The 21,542-nt window shown below is 48.5% G+C and overlaps 2 protein-coding genes and 1 non-coding gene across 3 annotated transcripts in view; 1 reads left to right on the plus strand and 2 right to left on the minus strand.

Annotated features, from left to right (window-relative positions):
• Positions 1–3,066: 3,066 nt before the first annotated feature.
• Positions 3,067–13,219, plus strand: CALML4 (calmodulin like 4). The gene is given in 6 exon segments (XM_054716098.1): positions 3,067–3,342; positions 3,344–3,368; positions 3,484–3,514; positions 7,006–7,146; positions 9,189–9,377; positions 12,955–13,219. Coding segments are annotated over 6 exon segments (591 nt in total). The 5' UTR covers positions 3,067–3,235; the 3' UTR covers positions 13,053–13,219.
• On the minus strand, positions 12,162–12,268 carry LOC114230684 (U6 spliceosomal RNA). The gene has a single exon (XR_003616651.2). It is a non-coding gene; the product is annotated as a U6 spliceosomal RNA (small nuclear RNA).
• Positions 13,220–16,235: 3,016 nt separating the features above from the next.
• Positions 16,236–21,542, minus strand: part of PIAS1 (protein inhibitor of activated STAT 1) — a 121,230-nt gene continuing 115,923 nt past the window's right edge. Inside the window, exons 13-14 of the mRNA XM_008139090.3 lie at positions 21,086–21,120; positions 16,236–20,175 (exon numbers count right to left, since the gene is read on the minus strand). Of these exons, the coding sequence (XP_008137312.1) occupies positions 19,882–20,175; positions 21,086–21,120 (329 nt within the window). The 3' untranslated portion in view covers positions 16,236–19,881. The remainder of the gene's footprint in view (positions 20,176–21,085; positions 21,121–21,542) is intronic.

Genomic DNA, 21,542 nt, shown 5'->3' on the forward strand with positions numbered 1-21,542 from the left:
GCATGAAAATTCATAATTCATGCACTGGAGGGGGAGGTCCCTCAGCCCAGCCTGCCCCCTCTCACAGCCCGGGAGCCCTCAGGGCAGGAGGCAACCTGGTGATCAGGGGAAGGCGACGCCCCATCACACCTCTGCGGTTGCCACTGCCGGCAGCACAAGCCTCGGCCAGCCCTGGTTACCTGAGCCTCGGGCGGCCCTGGGCAGCTGGGAAGCCGCCATCTGAGGCTTGCCTGCACCTCAGGCGGCCCTGGGCGGCTGGGGGGCTGAGGGGACCAGGGGACTTGGGAGGCAGGCACACAGAGTGGCCGGGCCCGCCTGAGGGCAGGCTCGGCCTTGCCACATGCCTGCCGCCCCAGCAGGGCTAAGGGGACTGGGTGCCACCATCTTGTGGCTGTGGGCACCACCATCTTTGAGGGCAGGGCAGTCAATTAGCATATTCCCTCCTTATTGGCTGTGGGCTCCACCATCTTTGCGATGGCATGAGGGTTAATTAGTATATTCCCTCTTTATTAGATAGGATTGATTTCAGAGAGGGAGAGAGAACCATTGATTGGTTGCCTCCTGCACGCCTCCTACTAGGGATTGAGCCCACAATCCGGCATGTGCCCTTGACCAGAATCAAACCCGGGACCCTTCAGTCCACAGGCCAATGCTCTATCTACTGAGCCAAACCAGCTAGGCGCAGTGGTCAGCAAACTCATTAGTCAACAGAGCCAAATATCAACAGTACAGCGATTGAAATTTCTTTTGAGAGCCAAATTTTTTAAACTTAAACTTCTTCTAACGTCACTTCTTCAAAATAGACTCGCCCAGGCTGTGGTATTTTGTGGAAGAGCCACATTCAAGGGGCCAAAGAGCCGCATGTGGCTCGTGAGCCAGTTTGCCGACCACTGAGCTAGGGCTTAATGTTTCTTTTGACAGAGCTCTCTGGGCACATCTCTGGAAATGTTTCCCTAGAAATACTTAAAAAAAAAAATTTTTTTCTTGATTTCAGAGAGGAAATGGAGATAGAGATAGAAACATCAATGATAAAAGAGAATCATTGATTGGCTGCCTCCTGTACACTCCTACTGGGGATTGAGCCTGCAACTCAGGCTTGTGTCCTGACCCGGAATTGAACTGTGACCTCCTGGCTCATAGGTCGACGCTCAACCACTGAGCCACTCCTGCTGGGCTAGAAATACTTCTTAGTTGCCACCTGGCTTCACTCCACTGGAAAGCTAGGCCAGTGGTTCTCAAAGTGTGGTCCCAACTGGCAGCATCAGGATAGCTGCAAATTCTCGCCCCACTCCACCTGCTGAATCAGAAACCTGGTGATGGGGCCCTTCAGGTGAACATCTCAGCCCCCCACGTCCCGAGGGGTATGGAGGGGGTTCTGTTTTTTCCTGTTGAGTTGAAGTGTAGCATACACACAACAGGACAGCAGGCAGCCGGATGAACTTTTGCATAGTGAACCCTCATGTAGCCACCACCCTCGTGCAGGTGTTTCCATCATATGAGCGACACATAAAAACCTAAGGAAGGAGGTGACAAGGGTATGCCAGTGGGGACACAGCCCTAAACCCCGGCACACACTGACTTACACGAAGGAAGTGCCTATCTCCTCCCACGTGCCCCTTCCCAAACGCAGGGCGATTCTGAGCATGCGCTTGGCCTGGCCCCCCCAGACTTTCCCACAAGGCTCAGCCCTACCCCTTGCCCTTCCCAGACCCCACCTGGCTGTCCTTCCCCTCCCCCCCACATAGCTGTTAGTGAGAGTTCCCCTTCTCCTGCACCCTGATAGCTCCTCTTCTCAGCCCCAACAGGAAGGAGTCAGAATCCCCCAGCTGACACTGGGTCTAGAAACAGGTGTGAAGAGGTGACTCAACCCACAGTTTGGGGGGAAAGAGAACCTTGCACATGGAGGTGGTCGGGAAAGGAGGGCCGCACGCGTCCATGTGCTTGTGCACATTAGCCAGATTCCCTCTTCCTCTGGGCAGCCAGCCTCGCTGGGGCCCACTCACCCCCTGGGCCAGGACCCCTTGTACAGGCACAACCCATGTGGCCGAACCCTGGAGTGGGAGCCCACAGACAGGGCAGCCACCAGCTGTGGACAAGGAGCTGGGAGGCGAGAACCCAGCTGTGCCCAGCTCAGCAGCTCTAGGGACCGCCCCACACTGCCCTCACTTCCTCAGTGTGTGTGTGTGTGTGTGTGTGTGTGTGTGTGTACAGTGGGGGTGGGGAGCAGCACAAACCACTGAGGAAATGGGGAGTCAGCAGCTTCTGCCGGAAGGAGTGGGGGCTGCGGAGGGGAGAGAAGGGAAAGGAAGAAAAGGAGGAGCTTCCTGGCCGAGGAAGTCACCTAAGAGGCCTCCCTCTGAGCCCCTGGGGAGCCCGCTGTGGGGCCCGGACCCCAGCGCTGGGGAACTGGCCCGAGGAGAACGGGCTGTGCGCTCGCCATCTGAATGCACACAGTCCTATGTGAGGCCCCTCCGGGAAACAGGCGCAGAGCAGTGCGGGGACAGGCCGGGCGCACGCAGCCAAGGGCACGCGGGGAAGGAACCGGATCCGACCCTAGGCACCGAGGCCCGTGTCCCTGCTCCGAGGCCTGGCCAGTGGCAGCGGCCATCGCTGGGCTGAGCCATCAGGTAGGGCCTCCTCCCCGCCTGCGAGCGGGTATGTGGTGCCTCTTAAATAAGACAGTGTGCTGCCCTGACTGGTTTGGCTCAGTGGATAGAGCGTCGGCCTGCGGACTGGAGGGTTCCAGGTTCGATTCTGGTCAAGGGCATGTACCTTGGTTGCCGGCACATCCCCAGTAGGGGGTGTGCAGGAGGCAGCTGATCGATGTTTCTAACTCTCTATCCTCTTCCTTCCTCTCTGTAAAAAATCAATGAAATATAAAAATAATAATAATAATAAGACAGTGTGCTAAGCACCCAGCACCTGCCAGCCCCCTGCTTAGTCCCAGCTTAGTCCCAGGAGAGAAAGAAAAGACACCCCCCACCCAGGGCAGGGCCCAGGACACCCCATCTGGGCCCCGCTTTTGGTGTCACTGACCCCTTCTCTGTGTCCAGGGAGGGCTCCCAGGAAGGAATGTCTGTCCAGAGCTTCAGCTTCCCGGGGCAGGACCGAGCCCCCGGGGAGCCCTCCTGCAGCCCTGTTCTCTCAGAACCCACCTCCTGCTCTGCCCAGGCCTTGCTGGGCATCAGCTGTGCGGGAAGCGGGAATCCGACCCCTGGCGCTGGGCCTGGTCTCCATGGCAGCGGCGGGTTTATTACAGGGGCCTCCGCCCAGCTTGGCGGACTTAGGACTTGAAGCCGGGAGGAAGGAAACCAAGAAGGCAGTCCCGGGAGCAGGGAGCTCAGGGGTGCAGCGGAGGCCCGGAGATGGTAAGCGAGGGTCTGTGTCACCTGCCGGGCTTGGGGCAGGGGTTGGGGGTGGGGAGGGGAGGGCGGGGAGAGAGTTCACGGAGCCCCTCCTGACTGTTTCCTCTGTCTGCTGCAGGCCAAGTTTCTCTCCCAGGACCAAATTAATGGTAGGTTGGGTTTGCTCTTTAATTAGCAACTCACAGCGAAATATGGGTCTCATTAAGCAATTTGCTCTGCTCAGTTTTTGTTGGTGGGAAAAAGGTGCGGGGTGGTGGGGGGGGGGGGGGGGGATGTGGGCCCACCCACAGGCAAGAGGCCAGGAGGCCGCTGCTGGGTGGAGGTGGGGTGGGCTCGCAGGTAGAAAGGTTGGTGCTATGTCTGTCAGTGTGAGTTACAAGGCGGGGAGGGAGGAGAGGGGCTGGAGAGAGAAACACAGCTAAGTGGCTGGGGCCGAGGGGGGGCCGGACAAGAGGAGGGCTTTGTACTTGGCCGAGGCAGAGCAAAGAGACCAGGTCTGCACCCCCACACAGCACCCTTCTCTCTGGGCCTCAGTCTCCCCACCTATAAGGTGGGAGGTCAGCCTAGTGGTCTCTGAGGTCCCCTCCACCCTGACGTCAAGCCTAGTTTTGGTGTGTGGAGCACTTTATTCCTGAGTCCCCGAGCAGGCTTCAGTCTCCACAAGGCCAAGGGAAAGAGTTGGGTTACACAGAGCGCAGGGCCCACACCTAGACCAGGGAGGCCCAGCATAGCTGAGTTGGGTCCTGTGGGCCCTGCGTGGGCTTAAGGTTACCTGGGTAGGGATTCCAGAGCTCTGAGTACCCAGAGCTTGGTCTAGAAGGAAGAGTGGGTGGGTAAATGGGTTTCAGGCTCCAGGTGGGCACCTCCCCATAGACCTCCTCAGTCTCACCCCAAGAGGAGGGCCAGATCAAAGAGTTCTAAAACACAAGGCCCAGGGCAGGGCCTCTCATGCCCAGGTCTCAAGGCAAGACTGAGTGGAGTCTCGCTCAGCCTATGTCCCCCACCCACCTCTGGTTCTGAGGCTCACGGACCCTCCCTCTGGGGCCTCCGAAGCTCCAGAAGGAAAGGCAAACTTCCCTTTGTATCCCAGTGTCTGACACCAAGAAAGTGGCCACTAATGTTTAATGAATGAATGACAGACTGGACAGAGGCAGCCTGCTGCAGTGGGAAGAACAGGAACCTTGGAGGCCTGGGCTCCTACCATCTCTGAGCCTCAGTTTTCTCACCTGTGAAGTGGGGATAATGACACCACACCAGGCTGCTGTGAGCGACAGAGAGGATAGTGTCAGGCACATGCCTGACACTGGGCCTGGTGCAGCCTGGGTGGCACCCACCCTGTGCTGGGCCAGCTTGCTGTAGCCAGCATGAGCTTTAGAAATTTTGTGAGCTTGTTGTTAAAATCAGCCATTATTAAATAATGTAAGATCAAACAATGTCCCAACCCCTGCATTTGTGAAAACAAAACAAAGCCTTAAAAGATGGCCCTATTGCAGTCAGTAGTGCTGACGATGTGAAAGAGGTTTGAGTTTAATGAGTGTCATGTACAGGGTAGGAACTGGTGCAATAGTAGATCACTCATCAGACTGAATAATAACACATTCGTTGGGAAGAGTTGCATCACTGGCATGCACCTCACTTGTCCAGTCACAGTCCCTACCCCCACCCCTACCCCATCCCCCAGGCAAAGGCAGTCCCACCCCCAGTTCTGGAGTCCCAATCTCTGTGGGAGGGCCCAGGGTGTTCCTCCAGAGCTGGGAGCTGGGGCAGAGAGGCAGGTGGGGGCCCTGCTCCGCTGGGCTGTGAGACTGGGCTCCAGAGGCCTCAGCTCCTGGGGCCATTTCGCCTCCATTAAGGGAGAAAGGGTTGGAAGAGAGCTGCCAGCCGGTTCTAGTCAGAGCTGAGAAAACATCCTGGGCCCCTCCCCCAAGTCTCTAAGAGCAGACCCAGGGCTGGGGTCAGAGGGCAGCTTGAGAGTTCAGCCTGGAGGCGGGGTCTGGAGCAGTGGACTCAGAAATGGCCATCATTGTAATAATTGTCACCCCAGATGAGAGGCACTGTCTGCCAGGACTTCCCAGGGGGGTTTCTGGTGTCTCAGTAATCCAGAGGCATCATTACTCCCCTTTCCCACATAAGTTGTCTTTGCAAAGGTCCCCTGGGTGTCTGGATGCCCTGCTGTGGGCTCCTTCTCTCCCTGGACTGGCCCTGCAGGGCGGGACAGCTTCCCAGTGGTTTGAGTCAGTTGTGGGAGGGAGAAAAGGGGGAGCAGAGGAAGGGGAAGGAAGGGAGAGGAAGGGGGTAGGAAAGGAGAGAAAGGGAGCAGGAGGAAGGGGAGAGGGAGGGGACAGAATTGCCAGATAAAATACAGGATACTCAGTTAAATTTGAATGTCAGAGAAACAACAAATACTTTCTCTTTCTTTCTTTCTTTCTTTCTTTCTTTCTTTCTTTCTTTCTTTTTAAGACATTCTTATATATATATATATTTTTTTAATTTATTTTAGAGAGGAAAGAAGGATAGAGAGATAGAAATATAGATGAAAAAGAACATCAATCAGCTGTCTCCTTGCAGGCCCCCTACTGAGGATCGAGCCCACAACCCAGGCATGTGCCCTGACCAGGAATGGAACCAGTGACCTCTTGGTTTATAGGTTGATGCTCAACCACTGAGCAACACCAGCCAGGCAACAAATATTTTTTAGTATAAGTGTATCCTGTGCAAAAATTTGAGACGTATTCATACTAAAAACTAGTGGCCCGGTGCACATTGAAAGGAAATTAATTAGAAAAAATACTTTAATATCACTATTTACCCTTTCTCTCTAATGGAAGTCTCACCCAAATTCACAATCAACTATGACAGATCAAAACACATGTGTGTGATAGGCGCCAGCGAAAGCTTTATATATATAAACTTGCTTAATTAGACCTGCTTTCTGATTTAGCTAAACTTTTTCCAGCCCAGTGAAGCACCCCAACTTCTCTATCAGGTAATTGTCAGCAACACAGCAGTAAATATCAACACAAAGCAGATTATTATTGTAGATCACGCAGGGAGAACAAAGGGTAAAATATTTAACTGTTTGTGGGTGCCAGGTCCGTGGTGCCATTTCCCTGTAAATGGCCAGTGTGTGTCATGGCAGCTCCTGCATTGAACGCCTGGCCCTTGGTGGTCAGTGTGTGTCACAGCAACCAGTTGGATGGTCAGACACTTAGCACATTAGCCTTTTATATATTTACCGTATTTTCTGGCGTATAAGATGACTGGGCGTATAAGATTTTCCTGGGTTAAAAACTTGTCTTATACGCCAGAAAATACGGTATACACACACACACACACACACACACACACACACACATATATATACCATATTTTCTGGCGTATAAGACAACTTTTTAACCCAGGGAAATCTTATATGCCCAGTCGTCTTATACGCCGGAAAATATGGTACTAGTATATGTGTTCATTATTTATTGGAAGTTCAATTGAACTTGGCAGTCCTGTATTTTTATTTGTGATGGGAAGGGGGACAGAGGGGGTGGGCACAAGGAGGGAGAGGGGAAAGAAAGGGAGGAGGGTGTGTGTGTTGCGGGGGAAGGAGGGTGACAGAGTGCTCCTGATTCTCCCTCCTGGCTGTGCACAGAGTACAAGGAATGCTTCTCCCTGTATGACAAGCAGCAGCGGGGGAAGATAAAAGCCACGGACCTCATAGTGGTGATGAGGTGCCTGGGGGCCAGCCCGACACCAGGGGAGGTGCAGCGGCACCTGCAGACTCACAAGATAGGTGAGTGGGCTGGGCCAGGCTGGGGAAGAAGTGGGCTGGGCTGGTGGGTGGGCCTTGAGCCCTGCAGCTGTGGTCCTTGGGAAGAGCCCACAGTGGGTACAGATGGTGGATGTGAGAACAGGTCAGAGGTTAGGCATGCTGGTGGTAGTCAGAGCTCTCCAGCCGGGAGCTGTGGAGGCATTTGGCCAGGTTCCTTGAATCCTCACAGCAGTGGTGACACCTCATCTCACAGAGCGCCCTGGGACCAAGGTTCCAAACTCTGCAGTCAAGAAAGTGTAGCAGCCCTAACTGGTTTGGCTCAGTGGATAGAGCGTCGGCCTGTGGACTGAAAGGTCCCAGGTTCGATTCCGGTCAAGAGCATGTACCTTGGTTGTGGGCACATCCCCAGTAGGAGGTGTGCAGGAGGCAGCTGATCGATGTTTCTCTCTCTCATCGATGTTTCTAACTCTCTATTCCTCTCCCTTCCTCTCTGTAAAAAATCAATAAAATGTATTTTTTTAAAAAAAGAAAGTGTAGCAGTGATCCCCAAATGGCTTCGTCAGAACAGTTTCCCTTTCTGAGTACGTGTCACGTGCTTAGCGCAAACCAGTGGAGAAGGCGCTGTTTTACAGGTAAAGACCAGGGTTCGGAGCCATGGGGCACTTGCCCGAGTGCTCAGGCCAATGGCAGAATCAGAGTGGGAGCCAATTCTTCTGATTTCCGACTGACCTTCTTTTATATATATATATTAATTTTTTACAGAGAGGAAGGGAGAGGGATAGAGAGTTAGAAATATCGATGAGAGAGAAACATCGATCAGCTGCCTCCTGCACACCTCCTACTGGGGATGTGCCTGCAACCAAGGTACATGCCCTTGACCGGAATCGAACCTGGGACCCTTCAGTCCACAGGCCGACGCTCTCCCCACTGAGCTACACCAGTTAGGGCCCGACTGACCTTCTAAAAACTGTACAACACTGGGAGGAGAAAAGGTGGAAGAAAACCCAGCCAGGTGGTTCTCTAGGCGCTGGGATTATGGATGATTTTCGTCCCCTTTGTTGTTGTTTCCTGTATTTTTGACAAGGGGAGCATATGGGACTTTTATAACCAGAAACAAGCAAGTTGGGTGTTCGTGTTTTTTTAAAGGAACAAGAGGGTGTCTGAGGCTGGGGTGGCTGCTTGCCTTGGTAGCTGGACACTCAGGAAGGAAAGACTGGCCCAGAGAAAGGGAGTGGCCTGGAAAGATCACTCGATCCGGAGCCACCTGAACCTCAGTTTCCTCATCCCTCAGGGGGGTCCCCACCATCTGCTGGGGTTACCCCAAGGTCCCATCGGAGCGTGGCTGCAGCAGCGCTGGGCGGCCAGGCTGGGCCCGGGGCGGCCTCTGGAGGCCGAGAGCCCAGGGGCAGGCGCTCAGTGACTGCGGTCCGTTTCCCCCGCCAAGGGGTGGCGGTTTCCTTTGGTTACTGTCTCCGAACAGGAAGTTGTGGGCAGGGGAAGTTCCAGTTTCCTGCAGTTGTACCCCGGCCAGGCCAGGGCCGAGGCCCCCACACATGCTCGGAGGAGGGGCCTGGGCTGGGGAGCTGGGGTGGTTGCAGTGAGGGGAAAGGCAAGCAACCAGCCCAGGAGGGACTGGGCCTGAGGCCCCGGTGGGGTCCCCTCCATCTTTGTGGGTGTGCCGGGGAGGCTGCTGAAGGGGGGTGGACGTAGATGTATGCCCTCCAGTTCAGGGCACCAGGGCAGCACCGGAAGGGGGCAGAGGAGGTGGCGCTCCATCCTGGTCCTGCCACTGCTCTGGGAGGCACTGCCCACTCACTGTCTCCTTAGGGGGCAAAATGGGGAGATGATACCCACTGGCCCTGAGCAATGTTGGGAGGGATCACGGAGGCATATCCGAGGTGGGACCTCAGGAGAGGGGCGCATCCTCCTCACCGCCACCACTGCCACCATCAGGGCCCTTCCTGAGTCCGGTGGCCCTGGAGCCGGCCATGAGGGCTTGGGCAGGAGGCAGGTGGGGAGCCTTTACCTCCCTGCTCACTCTGCTGTGTTTGGGGGTTTCCTAGACAGAAATGGGGAGCTGGATTTCTCCACTTTCCTGACCATTATGCACATGCAAATAAAACAAGAGGACCCGAAGAAAGAAATTCTCTTGGCCATGTTGATGGCGGACAAGGAGAAGAAAGGCTACATCATGGCGTCGGAGCTGCGGTCAAAACTCATGAAACTGGGGGAGAAGCTCACCCACAAGGAAGGTAACGGCCTGTTCCCTCTTTCCCTGCAGCAGGAGAGGACTGGGGAGTTGGGGGGAGGGCACCAAAGCCCAATCCATGGCCCCAGGATGGTGCGGACACTGCGTTTCATGCATGCCCCAGGAGGCTGCGACTAGATGGCAAGAAGGGTGAGCTCTGGACTGGAGTCCAAGGAAGAGCTAGGGGACCTGGGGGTAGCGGGAGCAATCTAACAGGGCGAAGAGATGGCCTGGGAAACCGAGGTGAGAGCTACTTGGGCCTCACCCTGAATTTAAGCTTTCACTGTGGGTCTTTATTTAGAGCTCTGACACCCCTGGGAACACTAGTGACCCGCATACTGACAAAGACACAGGTGAACTGAGTGGCTTGAGGTAGCAGAGCTGGGAGTTGCATGTAGGTCACAGACACTCCTCCTCCCTCTTCTACTGCCCCCTCCTCACCCTCCCCCACCTCCCCACCCTCTGCCCATCTCAGGCTCTTCTTTCGCACAGCTGTTTTCTGAAGTTGCTGCTCTTGCCAGGTGTCCAAACTGAGATGCTACTTAAAAAAATTTATATATATATACTTTTTTGTTTTTTATTTTTTTAATTTCAGAGAGAGGAAGGGAGAGGGAGAGGGAGAGAAAGACAGAAACATCAATGATGCCCCTAAATGATTTGGCTCAGTGGATTAGAGTGTCTGCGGACTGAAAGGTCCTAGGTTCAATTCCTCTCTCTCTCTCTCTCCCTCTCCCTTCCTCTCTGAAATCAATAAAAATATATTTTAAAAAAGAATGAAAGAAAGAAGAAAGAAAGAAAGAAAGAAAGGAAGGAAGGAAGGAAGGAAGGAAGGAAGAAAGAGAGATCAATGATGAAAGCGAATCATTGATTGGTTGCCTCCTGCATGCCCCACACAGGGGGTCAAGCCTGCAACCTAGGCATGTGCCCTGACCAGGAATCGAACTGTGACCTCCTGGTTCATAGGTCGATGCTCAATCACTGAGCCACGCTGGCTGGGCCTGAGATGCTGCTTTGTTCCCTCTCCTCATGACTCCGCCAGCTCTAACAGCTCTTCCCAAGGGGTGTCCATGGTGGCCTTTGCTGGGACTGCTGGCCACAGGACCCATAAGAGACCTTTGCCTTGGACCTCCCAGCACCTCGGAGCAGGGCAAGGGGCCGGGTCTTCTGGGAAAGCCCTTCGCATGTGGTTAAGGGCGACCCCAATGCTGGGCCATTTGCCAGTGCTCTTCCTGCCTGCCCGCTAGCCCCTGGGTCCGGCCACAGCTGCCATTTAGAGTCACCACCAGAGTCCACACCACCAGCCCCAGAGGCTGGGATTCCTCCTCATGCTGCTGGGACACAGTGGGCGGAGGAAACAGGCCTCAATAATGTGGGGCCTTTGGTGAAGTCACAACAAACCAGGAGGGGTTGCAAGGTTGTGGTTGGAATTAGATTTGAATCCTGGCTCCTCCTCATCCTGGAGGACCTCAGACACGTTTCTTTCCTTTTTTAAAAAAAATACATTTTATTGATTTCAGAGAGGAAGGGAGAGGGGAGAGAGAGATAGAAATATCAATGATGAATGAGAATAATTGATCGCTGCCTCTGGCATGTCCCCCCACTGGGGATCGAGCCTGCAATCCAGGCATATCCCCTGACCAGGACTCAAACCATGACCTCCTGGTTCATAGGTCAAACATCAACCTCTGAGCCACACCGGCCGGGCCTCCGACAGGTTTCTTAACCTCACTCACCCTCCCCAGTTTCCTTGTTGGGAAATGAGGTTACAATAGACAACCCCTCAGGTCCCCCCAAGTGCTAACATTCTATAACGCGGACCGCTTCGATTTCACCTGCAGTCACAAAGGCTCAGCACTCGGCCTTGAAACACAGTGCTGCAGGAGGCACACTCCTTCAGGCTGGCGCTGTCTGACCCGTCTTTCACCGTGGCTGTTCTAACGCGAGCAGGGGGACCAGGGGCTCGCCCTCCCTCCCAGGCTCGCAGGACTCCGCTCGGCCTTTGATGTGCCAGGTGGAGTGCTAGCAGAGAGGGCCAGCTGGGCTTCCTTCTTACGGTTCACGATCCCTGTCTCAAGTAATACCCCGGGCCCCAAACTCGTCCACGTTTCTCATTCGTTTAACCAGTCAAGAAACATTTCAAGGAAAATGGCAGTGTGTTCCCGACAAGCTGAGAGACCGATTCCCCTTCCTTCGGCTCAGGGAGACAGGAAAAATGATACTAGAAGTAGGAACCTTGAACTCTGGGTGATTGAAAGGAAACCCATTTTACCAAGAAGCATCCTTGGAGCAGCTGAAGGCTGGCAGGGAGGGCTCCTTTTTAAGGCCTGGGGTGGGCTGGCGCCGGCATCCTGCTTCTTTCTGGGTTCACCGTGAATGGCATACCACCCAGCAGGCAGACCCAGCACCTGGCTATCAGCTGAGGCTCCTTCTCTGGACCGGAGGAGGCTCAGTGGTCGGCTCTGAGCTGGTGTTGGACCTGTCCGCTGGGATGGTTGGGACCATGAAGATAACTTCGTGTTCTTCACATTCTAAACATACTCGGCACCACGGGCGGCTCCGGCGCGGAGCACAGTAATTACATTTTGGAGGAGGCTGCTAAGCAGAGAATCACAGGGTGTTTGCTAACTGTCCAGCATTACTGTCGGGATGTCTAGGGCTGAGGAAGCTGTCACAGGGGAGGGGACAGTTTTTGCAAGAGGGTCAGGGTTTTTCAAAGAGCCAATGGTAGATTGGCTCTGAGAGGCCTCTGTGGAGACATATAAGCTGAAATGGCCCTTCTTCTTCTTTTTTAAATATGGAACGCTTCACAAATTTGCGTGTCATCCTTGCGCAGGGGCCATGCTAATCTTCTCTGCATCATTCCAATTTTAGTACATGTGCTGCCGAAGCGAGTACCAAAATGGTCCTTCTTGCCGAGATCTGGGACAAACTAGTATTTTGTGCAAGGAATCCAGAACGAGAAGAAACAAGTAAATGAAGTGATATTTTTGGAGCAGTGTCACGGAGAGCAATGGGTTTTGTACCCTTTCAGCTTTAGACACGTTGAATTTATTTTCTCTCAAAGTATCCCTATCCCCAAAACACAAACTTTTAAAAAAAGAGGTGATGGTGGCAGACACCACTTGTCACCAGGTCCTCTCTTGGGGTGGGGCATGCCAACTTGGCAGGGAAGGCAGGCAGGCCAGGGCAGGCCAAAGCCCGGGCCACGGCGGCCCAGGATGGAGCTGCCGAGGGGGCCTGATCAGCTGGGAAGCTGGAGGGTGAGCTGTGGGAGGTAAAACCCATGCCAAAGATTCCTGGAACTATAGGTACCAGAAATATAGGGCATTTTCTTTCAAAACTAACAAAAAACACAAGGTGGCTTGGCTTCAGTGAAATCCGATGAACTCAGAGTTGTATCAGTGGTCTCCAAGTTGGGGGGTGGGCTTGTCCTGGTCTGTTCGCTGTCTGACTTCCTGGTCTATGTGAATAGTCAACTGGACACTCAGGGAACACCTCTGGGGAGCCCCAGCCCCCAACAACTCGATGTCCTGTAACATAGCAGTAAAGCTGAACTGAAAAATTAATGTGATTTATTGCAGTGGATGATCTTTTCAGAGAAGCAAATATTGAAGCAAATGGCAAAGTGAAGTATGATGAATTTATCCAGAAGATCGCCATTCCTGTGCCGGACTACTGAATGGAGAGAATGCAAGAGAGCCGCCCCTGGGCCTGAAAATCAGACGGATTAATTTTTAACAAGAAAAGTGTTCCTTTCACTCTAGGGAGACAGCACAGCGGCATGACGCTCCCTGACTGTAGCAGAGGATAACGTAGCAATGAAAATAAATGATTTCGGCCATGGTATTAGCATGTCCTTAATATAAGATTTTTATTAATTTCAGTAACTGCCATTAGTCTAGTCCTTTACAGCTTGGAAAGAGCCTCTGGTTTGGAGATGGGCCTGGGTTCCAGTCCTGACTCTGCCATTTCCCAGCTGTCTGACTTTGGGCCAATCGTTTCACCGCTCAGAGCCTCAGGATCTTCACTAACGTTAAGATTCCTTTTTTTCTTTTTAATATATATATTTTTATTGACTTCAGAGAGGAAGGGAGAGAGAGGGAGAGATAGAAACATCAATGATGAGAGAGAATCATTGATCGGCTGCCTCCTGCACATCCCCTACTGGGGATCAAGCCCACAACCCCAGGCATGTGCCCTGACCAGGAATTGAACCATGACCTCCAAATTCATAGGTCGATGCTCAACTACTGAGTCATGCCAGCCAAGCAGATTCCTCATTTTTATCTCGTGGAGCCTGCTAAGGATGGTCTGAGTTCATGACTTGAAAATGTCTTTGCAAACTGAAGAGCTCTGTGCAATCCTGAGTTTCCATGGTAGTGCTTCTTCGAAGAAGGGCAATCAACCAAAAGGCTGCATTCTATATTTGGGTGCTGGAACCATCTTCCACATTTCTAAGACAAAGCCAGTGCTGGCTGAGAAATAGCAACAAGCAGAGCTAAAACAAACACACAAACAAACAAAAACTATGGCAACATTTCTTGCAGCACCACAGGGCCACTTACAAATTCTCATTCCCATCTCAACACACAGTGACACCATTCACATTCATTCATAAACACAGAATCCAGGGTGGGAAAGGGTAAAGCAAGGCAGCCTCAGCTAAACAGTGGGCAGAGGGATCTGACTTTACAGCCCGCACCAGAGGAAACCAATGTGACCCAGGCCTCGCAGAACTGGGAAAGCCCTTTCTTTTTTTTCTTTTAAATATATGTGCTAAAGATGTTTCTTTTTAAAAAATGTATTTTTATTTATTTCAGAGAGGAAGGGAGAGGGAGAGATAGAAACATCAATGATGAAACTCATTGATCGGCTGCCTCCTGCGTGCCCCCTACTGGGGATCGAGCCCACAACCTGGGCATGTGCCCTTGACCGGAATCGAACCCGGGGACCCTTCACTCCACGGGCTGACGCTCTATCCACTGAGCCAAAACAGCTCTGGTGGAAAGCCCTTTCTGATGCTCCCGTCAGAATGTCCAGCTCCCCCAGCCTGTGACCAGAGAGGTTCACAAGAATGGGATGGGTCTGCTCAAGTGGGTCAAATTGATCATGGCTCCAAGCCATTTCCCATGACTAATGGGAAGTAATAAGGGGATGTAACAGGCCATGGCCATGATACAGCAAGAGCCCTGGCAAACAGTAGTAGGGGTACTGGCCCTGCCGGGTCAAGTAGCTGAGTTTTGTAGCCAGGAGGTGCCGGCCGGTGCCGTGTGCACATCAAATTTGTGGATCCATTGGTAGTGTCAACCCTGCCCTAAAAAGGGTTGGAGTCACACACTGGCATGTTGGGGGTGAAGGGGCAGAGTTCTAAGTACAGAGATTTTCGTCCTTGTATGTATCAAAATTGGGCGCTCTGGGCTGTGGCTTTGTCTAATGGTGCTTAGTGGCAAAAGCAAAAGAAAACCAAACCGAGGGAGATGTCTTTTGGGAGGCTATTCAAGACACAAACACAAGGGCCAGCCACCAGGGAGACGGCAGGGGACCAGTCCGTTTTAGTGCAATGATCTCACAACAGTGTGACTGCCAAAGAGAGCAGAAATTCCTAGAAGCTGTAGAGAAGGGTTCTGAGGGCGGCAATAAGTGGCCCAGACAACCAATAGGTGAAGTTGTGCTTGTCTAGCTGGGAGCGTAGGCTCACCCTGTGCAGGAGCAGAACCAGGTTTTGTGGGGTCTCAGGCTGTAGGATTGGGCAGCCTTCTTTAAGAATATAAAAATAGACCTGGTAGCCCTGCTCCCAGGGCCCAGTGAGGGCCAGGTGCAGAAACCTCATTACCATCGTGGTAAATCCCCGAGGGCTGGTGAGGTGTTGCTAACCAGCAACGTAGAGAACTACTTTATTTCACTTTCAGCCACGGATCAAGGGTCTTAGCCCACATCTCCTTTGAACTCATCACGGACGTTAGGAAGCAAATCCTGCACAGCCAATCTGGGATACCGAGGATTAGACAGTAGACATCTTTGATTTAGATGGGACTGGGCAAGAAAGTTCTGTTATAATAAATGAGGGTACTTCACCTTAAAGCCTTTTTGTCTGGTCAACGGAATGGCCCCAGTATGCTGGGTTTTTTTTTTTGTTTTTTTTAATTTAAAGAGAAATATCTATCAGTTGCCTCCCCTACACGCTCTTGATCAGGGATCCAACCCTCAACGTAGGTATGTGCCCTGACCAGAATTCGAACCCACCACCTTTTGATGTACGGGATGACACTTTCATCAACTGAGCAACCCAGCCAGGGCCCAAGTATGGCTTTAAAGTAACTTTTAATCTGATTTGCCTAACAGGAATCTCTGAAGTATAGCTTCCCCAAAACACACTAAGTGGTGTGAAATGCTCATTAGAACCTGGGCTCATCTCCACTGACCCAGTGCCCCTAATTAAGGGTCTTCAGTGGCTGGGGTCCTAAGTCCTGTGAGGCCTCTGATCTAAACCTCTATCCCAGAAACGGATTTTACACCACCCCATGTCCAGGCTTTATGCTCATTCCTGGAATTTCAGTTGGTTTATCTAGCACCTAGTATTGTCTACAAAAAAAGGCAACAGTGCTTTTAGCTCTCAAATTGCAGATTAAACAGGTTTAAAACGAAACAGATGCTGCGGTTCCTTACAAAGCCACCCATATTTCAATAAGGGGAATGATGACTGTACATTCATTACTTACCTCAAAGCATGTTGCAAAAGAACTACTCGTCATGCTTTGAAATCTCTGGATGAAAGGTGCTTTGGAAGCACAGAGCATACGGCCTTTCTCTTAGCCTGTCCCCTTGCACACCCAGCAGTGTATTTTACAGAAGACAAATTAACTGAAGGCTTTCCTTTTATTACATCTAAAGAGCTCTACATAAACAGGTAACATTCAATAGGTAAACAATTTTTTTCCAATGCATGTAATAAATATCTTCACTTGGTACTTTTATACAAACTGACATTGGTTTACTATACATTTTTAAAAGCCATTTTACTGGTTTGGCATGCGGTATGGAAATTCTAAGAGAGAAAGTCTTAAGGCAATGAATCACAGATTTAAGTTTATGGAATTTATGATAACTTTTATATGTTTATATACATTTCCCCTTTGTTAATTAAACAATTAACAGCAGCACACTCTGGGACCACCAGCTATTCTCCCTCCCTCTTGCTGAAATCTAAGCTTTGTGGTTTTGTGTTGGTTTATTTTTAATTATAAAACAAAATTCAACATATATTGATAAAACAAAACTCTTACTAAAATAATTTCAAATGTGCTCTAAAGTCCTGAAGATCTTGAAGTGTTTTATGTACTAAAAACGAATTGTTTAAAAATGATGTTCAGTAATTAGAAATTAAAATTGGGATATATTTTCATTCAGCTTCAAGCATTTGACTCAAAGGAAAATTTGCCAAGGTATCCCATTTTTCAGAAGCTTGAGTGAATCTTTCCTAAGTTGCTAATGATACAGAATTGTGATAATGTCTAAATTAATATAGAAAAAAACTTAATGTTCAAAATAAATTAGTCAACCAAGTGTGGCATGGTTAAACTTCAGATTGCTTTAAAAAGGTGTCCAATAATGCCCACAAAATAACTAAAAAGCCACTTCAACCCTGTTAGTCAAACAGCTATTTTACCAAATTATGTGTGATACACACACATACAATACTATTCAGAAACACAAACATATGCACACCTATTATGAAAGACCAAGGCAAGGGAGATGGTGACAACTTGCCTAAAGATTTTGAGAATCACTAATTCTCCGTGCATGGAGGAGTGAGTGGGCTAAGGAATAAAGAGATGAAATGACTATATACTTAAAAAAAACAAACTTAGAAGATGCAGTGCATGGCTCTACTAATAATTACTACAGATCATGAAAGTCTAATAATATTGGCCATGAGACCAACAGAGTAATAGCTACTACTAATACCAACATTTTGAAAAGTCAGCAACGGAAGGGAACAAACTCCTTAGAGTACAATAAACTAAAATAGAGAGACAATGAATGGTTTCTCCTGTGGAGACATGACCAAAGCCACTAACTAGACAGACATGTACTTCTCCCTATCACCCATTCTTCCCGTGGGTTGGTTAAATGCAGGACACTAAGGGGAAATCAACCCTCTCTAAAACTGGCTGAAGAAAGTCAAGGGACAGGTTTCCAACTGGATCATTCAGTGTTTGTAATTCAGCATCAGACACAAAGTAACTGATCAGAATTTTGAGACCACTAACACCAATGACAGAAAAAAACAAAAACGTAGAAAACTATTCATTTTACCTTATGTAGTTGAATTATTAGAAATGTTTCCTATTGCAATGTGAAAAAGCAACTCCCCATAATTTAAGTAATTTGTATCCCAATCTGAATTTAGACAAATTATACTATTAGATATTAGCCTAAGTTAATATGGTAATAAGAGTTCTTAAGTATTTACTCACCATCAGATTCATTTTAAAACTTAACTACTTCCTGCTTTAACCAACAATAAATCTTTTTTTTTTTTATTGCAAATTGTTTAGTGACTAACTCAGCCATGTATGTGTGGAATACACATGCCTTGGGGAAGACTATATTTGTCACTCACACACACTTGTCTATAAATACATATATACACACACACATATACATATCAACATTAACTTGTTTTTCAAAATTCAAGTCAACAATTTAGTGGCAGAGAGATGCTGTAAGAAACATATTATTTTTAGATGCCACATAGTCATGTGAGCCGTAATTTTATCATACAACCAAAGATAACAGCCATCTTGAAGTCTACCTGGATTACAGGAGGCCGTTTTGCAAGGTTTAAAACAACAATGTCACACACAAAGGTGGCCGGTCCTTCATCAGCTCTGAGAACAGTAACAGTTGTGATACAAAACCCAGTTTGGAAAACTGGTCATCATGATGCCCCTTCTTGATCTGTTCTGTTTAACCTGCTAAACCTCTCAATCAGCTAAAAAATCTCCCCCAGACTCGCAGTCATCACCTGGAAAACGGCATCACCTTCTCTGAGGAGGATGGTGGAACACAAGTAGAACTCCTCCTTCCCTCCAGCTCTCACTCATCTCCTGGAAACAGCTTTCGCTATTTACATGTTGCATTATTAATAAGAATAGATCAGACTGATCCATGAATTTTAAAAACAAAAACACATACCTGACTTTCCTATGTCATGTTTGTCTTTTAAAAGGTGGTAAATAAAACAAGATAGCTAAGCAAATAAGCACACTCAGAGCCAAAGAATAAAATGACTAAGAATCAAGCCCATTTTGAATTTCAGCTGTTGATCAGATAGCAGGTTTCTACAGACTGACACGTATGGTGCATTGTATTGTCTGAAGAGAATATACTTTTAGGATAATTGACTTTCTTCTTTTTCTGGGGGGAGGTGATGCAACCTTCTCTCTCTCTGTCAGCTGCACAAGACACACAACAGGGCTTTCTAAGCTATTTTTACTTCCTACTTTGGTATGCAGATCTTACGAGAAGTCTTGTTACCCTGTGGCTAAAAAAGTAGGTGTTCACAGACTTTGTTTAAGTGCATAATACTGGCAATCCAAATTTAGAGTAAAGAGCTAGACTAAAGCGTATTATTCACAGGTCTGCTAAGCCTACCCCTTACCCAGACAGCTTTACTCCAATCTCTAAAAACATATTCTCAGGGGTATCTAGCAAATAAGGGGAATCTGTGATGGAGAACATGCAATTGGAATAGTCAATAAAGATGCTCCTACGTGAGTTCAAGAACTTCAAAGCACTTTGAAAGAAGCAGGCAACTGATTATCAACTGAATGCAAACCCGGGAAGAGAAGGAACGGTAATGACAGAAAAACGCAGACACACACACACTGGAAACACACATTCATGAGCTATGTCCTGAAAATACACAGGGAATGCAGTGGGACAGATGAGATTTATAAGTTAAGGCTGGATAAAATGTGCACACACAAACAAAACTCAAGTCTGTCATTTTTAGAAAATGGAAATTAAAACTATGCCCCCAGCTCCCTCCCCACAACAAAGAAAAGCCCACAATTTAAAACTTCATACATGCAATTCCGTTTGTTATTGCAAATAAAATAATGCCATTGAAGTAAAATAACACCAAAACCATAGGACAAATGATGAAAAAAAAAAAATCTTCAGAATCCAGAAAATTGAACTGAAGGTGTTTTGTGGGTATTTGTTATTTTTTTCTTTTTTTCCTTTTCTTTCCTTTTTTTGGTTTATTTTTACAAGTGTTATATCAGACAGGCAGTCTTAGATTTATATATACAAAAGTAAAACTGAAAATATAGTTTTGTTCTCTGTACATTTCTTTTAATTTTTTTCCCTAAAAAAAGGAAAAAAACACACGCTTGTGTACTTTTCTAAACAGAATAAGGTAAAACATAGCACAAAGTTCTCTTCTTTCTGCCAAGTTCACTTAATCTGGGGTGGGGATGAGAGCAGCAGGGGCAAGGAACTCAGTCCAATGAAATAATGTCTGGTATGATGCCAAAGATGGACGCCGTGTCCGTGCTGCTCCTGTTTGTGACCGTGTGGCTATGGCTCTCCCTCAGGCTGTTGGAGGACACCAGGCTGCTGTTACTGCCACTACTGCTTCCATTGGTGGTTGGCAGAGAAGTACTGCCTCCTGCACTCAAATGATCAAGAAACATCTGGGAGGAGGTATATGGAAAAAACCGAGAAGAATGTAAGAGGTCTTGATCATCCGAAACTGCTGCTGCTGCAGCGGCCAGGAGGGAGGTGTTATAATGCTAGGGAGGGGAAAAAAAGACAAAACAAATGTTAATTATACTTATAAATTCATAAGCTTTCTCTCAGCAGAACAAAGTCCTAACTTTAATATATTCTGAGTATCTATTTTTTTGAAGTATTTATTAAAACATTTTGCAAAATCACACTGGGACAGTGGGGGCTTGCCCAGGGTGGGAATGGCTGGGGGAGGGAGGCTGTCAATTGGGGAAAAAGGAGACATATGTAAAACTGTAGACAAAAACAAAAACCATTTTGTAAAACCAAATGGCCTTATGAAATGATCAGATCATTGATCCTGAGACATTTTTGTATCTGAAACAGAAAAACAATTGTTTTTGTTTTAATTTGCATTGAAAGCAATTTTCAAAATTATATTTCCAAACTGGCACACGCTCAGAAGTAGCAGAAAAGAAGAGAGTCTACCCTATTTTTCTTATGGAGATATTTGGCCAGTAAAGCCCAGGCTGGGTGGCTCAATCGGCTGGAGCGTGGTCCTGTACACCAAAAGGTTACCGGTTCAAATCTAGGTCAGGACTCATACCTTGGTTGTGGGTCTGGTGCCTGCTCTAGGCATGTAGGAGTCAAACAATCAATGTTTCTCTGTCACATCGCTGTTTCGCTCTCTCTCTCTCCCCCCCACCCCTCTCAAATCAATAAACATGTCCTCAGGTGAGGATTAAAAAAAACACGTATTAATCAATACGAATCACTCCCGTTTGATTCTGTCCTTTCTACATACTCAGGCACAGCTGACAATGGGTTCTGATTTAAATTCTTAATTAAAACATTAACAATACAGTAATAGGTATGACTACCCTGAATTTTCTAAGAAAATTTATTTTCTTCCTCTTGGCTACATATTATACTTCCCAATGTTAAAATATAGCATTTTTTTTTCATATTACATACCTGATTGTCTGATAAGAAAGGAAATAAATCTAATCCTGTGAGAGAAAAAAAAATTATTTTAATTTTTTGGGGAAAAATGTCTCCCAAATGCCCCAAAATAAACACAAGTTTTAAATGCTAATTCTAATTTATTTAGAATTTAATTTAAACATGAAGAGTTGAGCTAAATGTTTTACATCCCTCCCTTCTCTAGATTACTGAGCCTGAAGTCCAATTTAGGAATGATGTGCCCTCCCAGTGACTCCACTTGTGGGACTTGGACCACTGCTGCCCTGTCAGACCTCGTACTGAACTGACATAGCACTTTCCACCAAATGCTCTCACTGACTCCTCTTCGGTAACTTTTCAAGCTCCTCTAATTTACTCCTCACAAGCACCTCATAAGATACATAATTATTGTTGCCCTCATGTTTGTGAATGATAAAGTTTGAAGTTAAAAAAGTTAAGCAATTTTTAG

The sequence above is a fragment of the Eptesicus fuscus genome, chromosome 5, assembly GCF_027574615.1.
Source record: "Eptesicus fuscus isolate TK198812 chromosome 5, DD_ASM_mEF_20220401, whole genome shotgun sequence".
Classification (NCBI taxonomy): domain Eukaryota; kingdom Metazoa; phylum Chordata; class Mammalia; order Chiroptera; family Vespertilionidae; genus Eptesicus; species Eptesicus fuscus.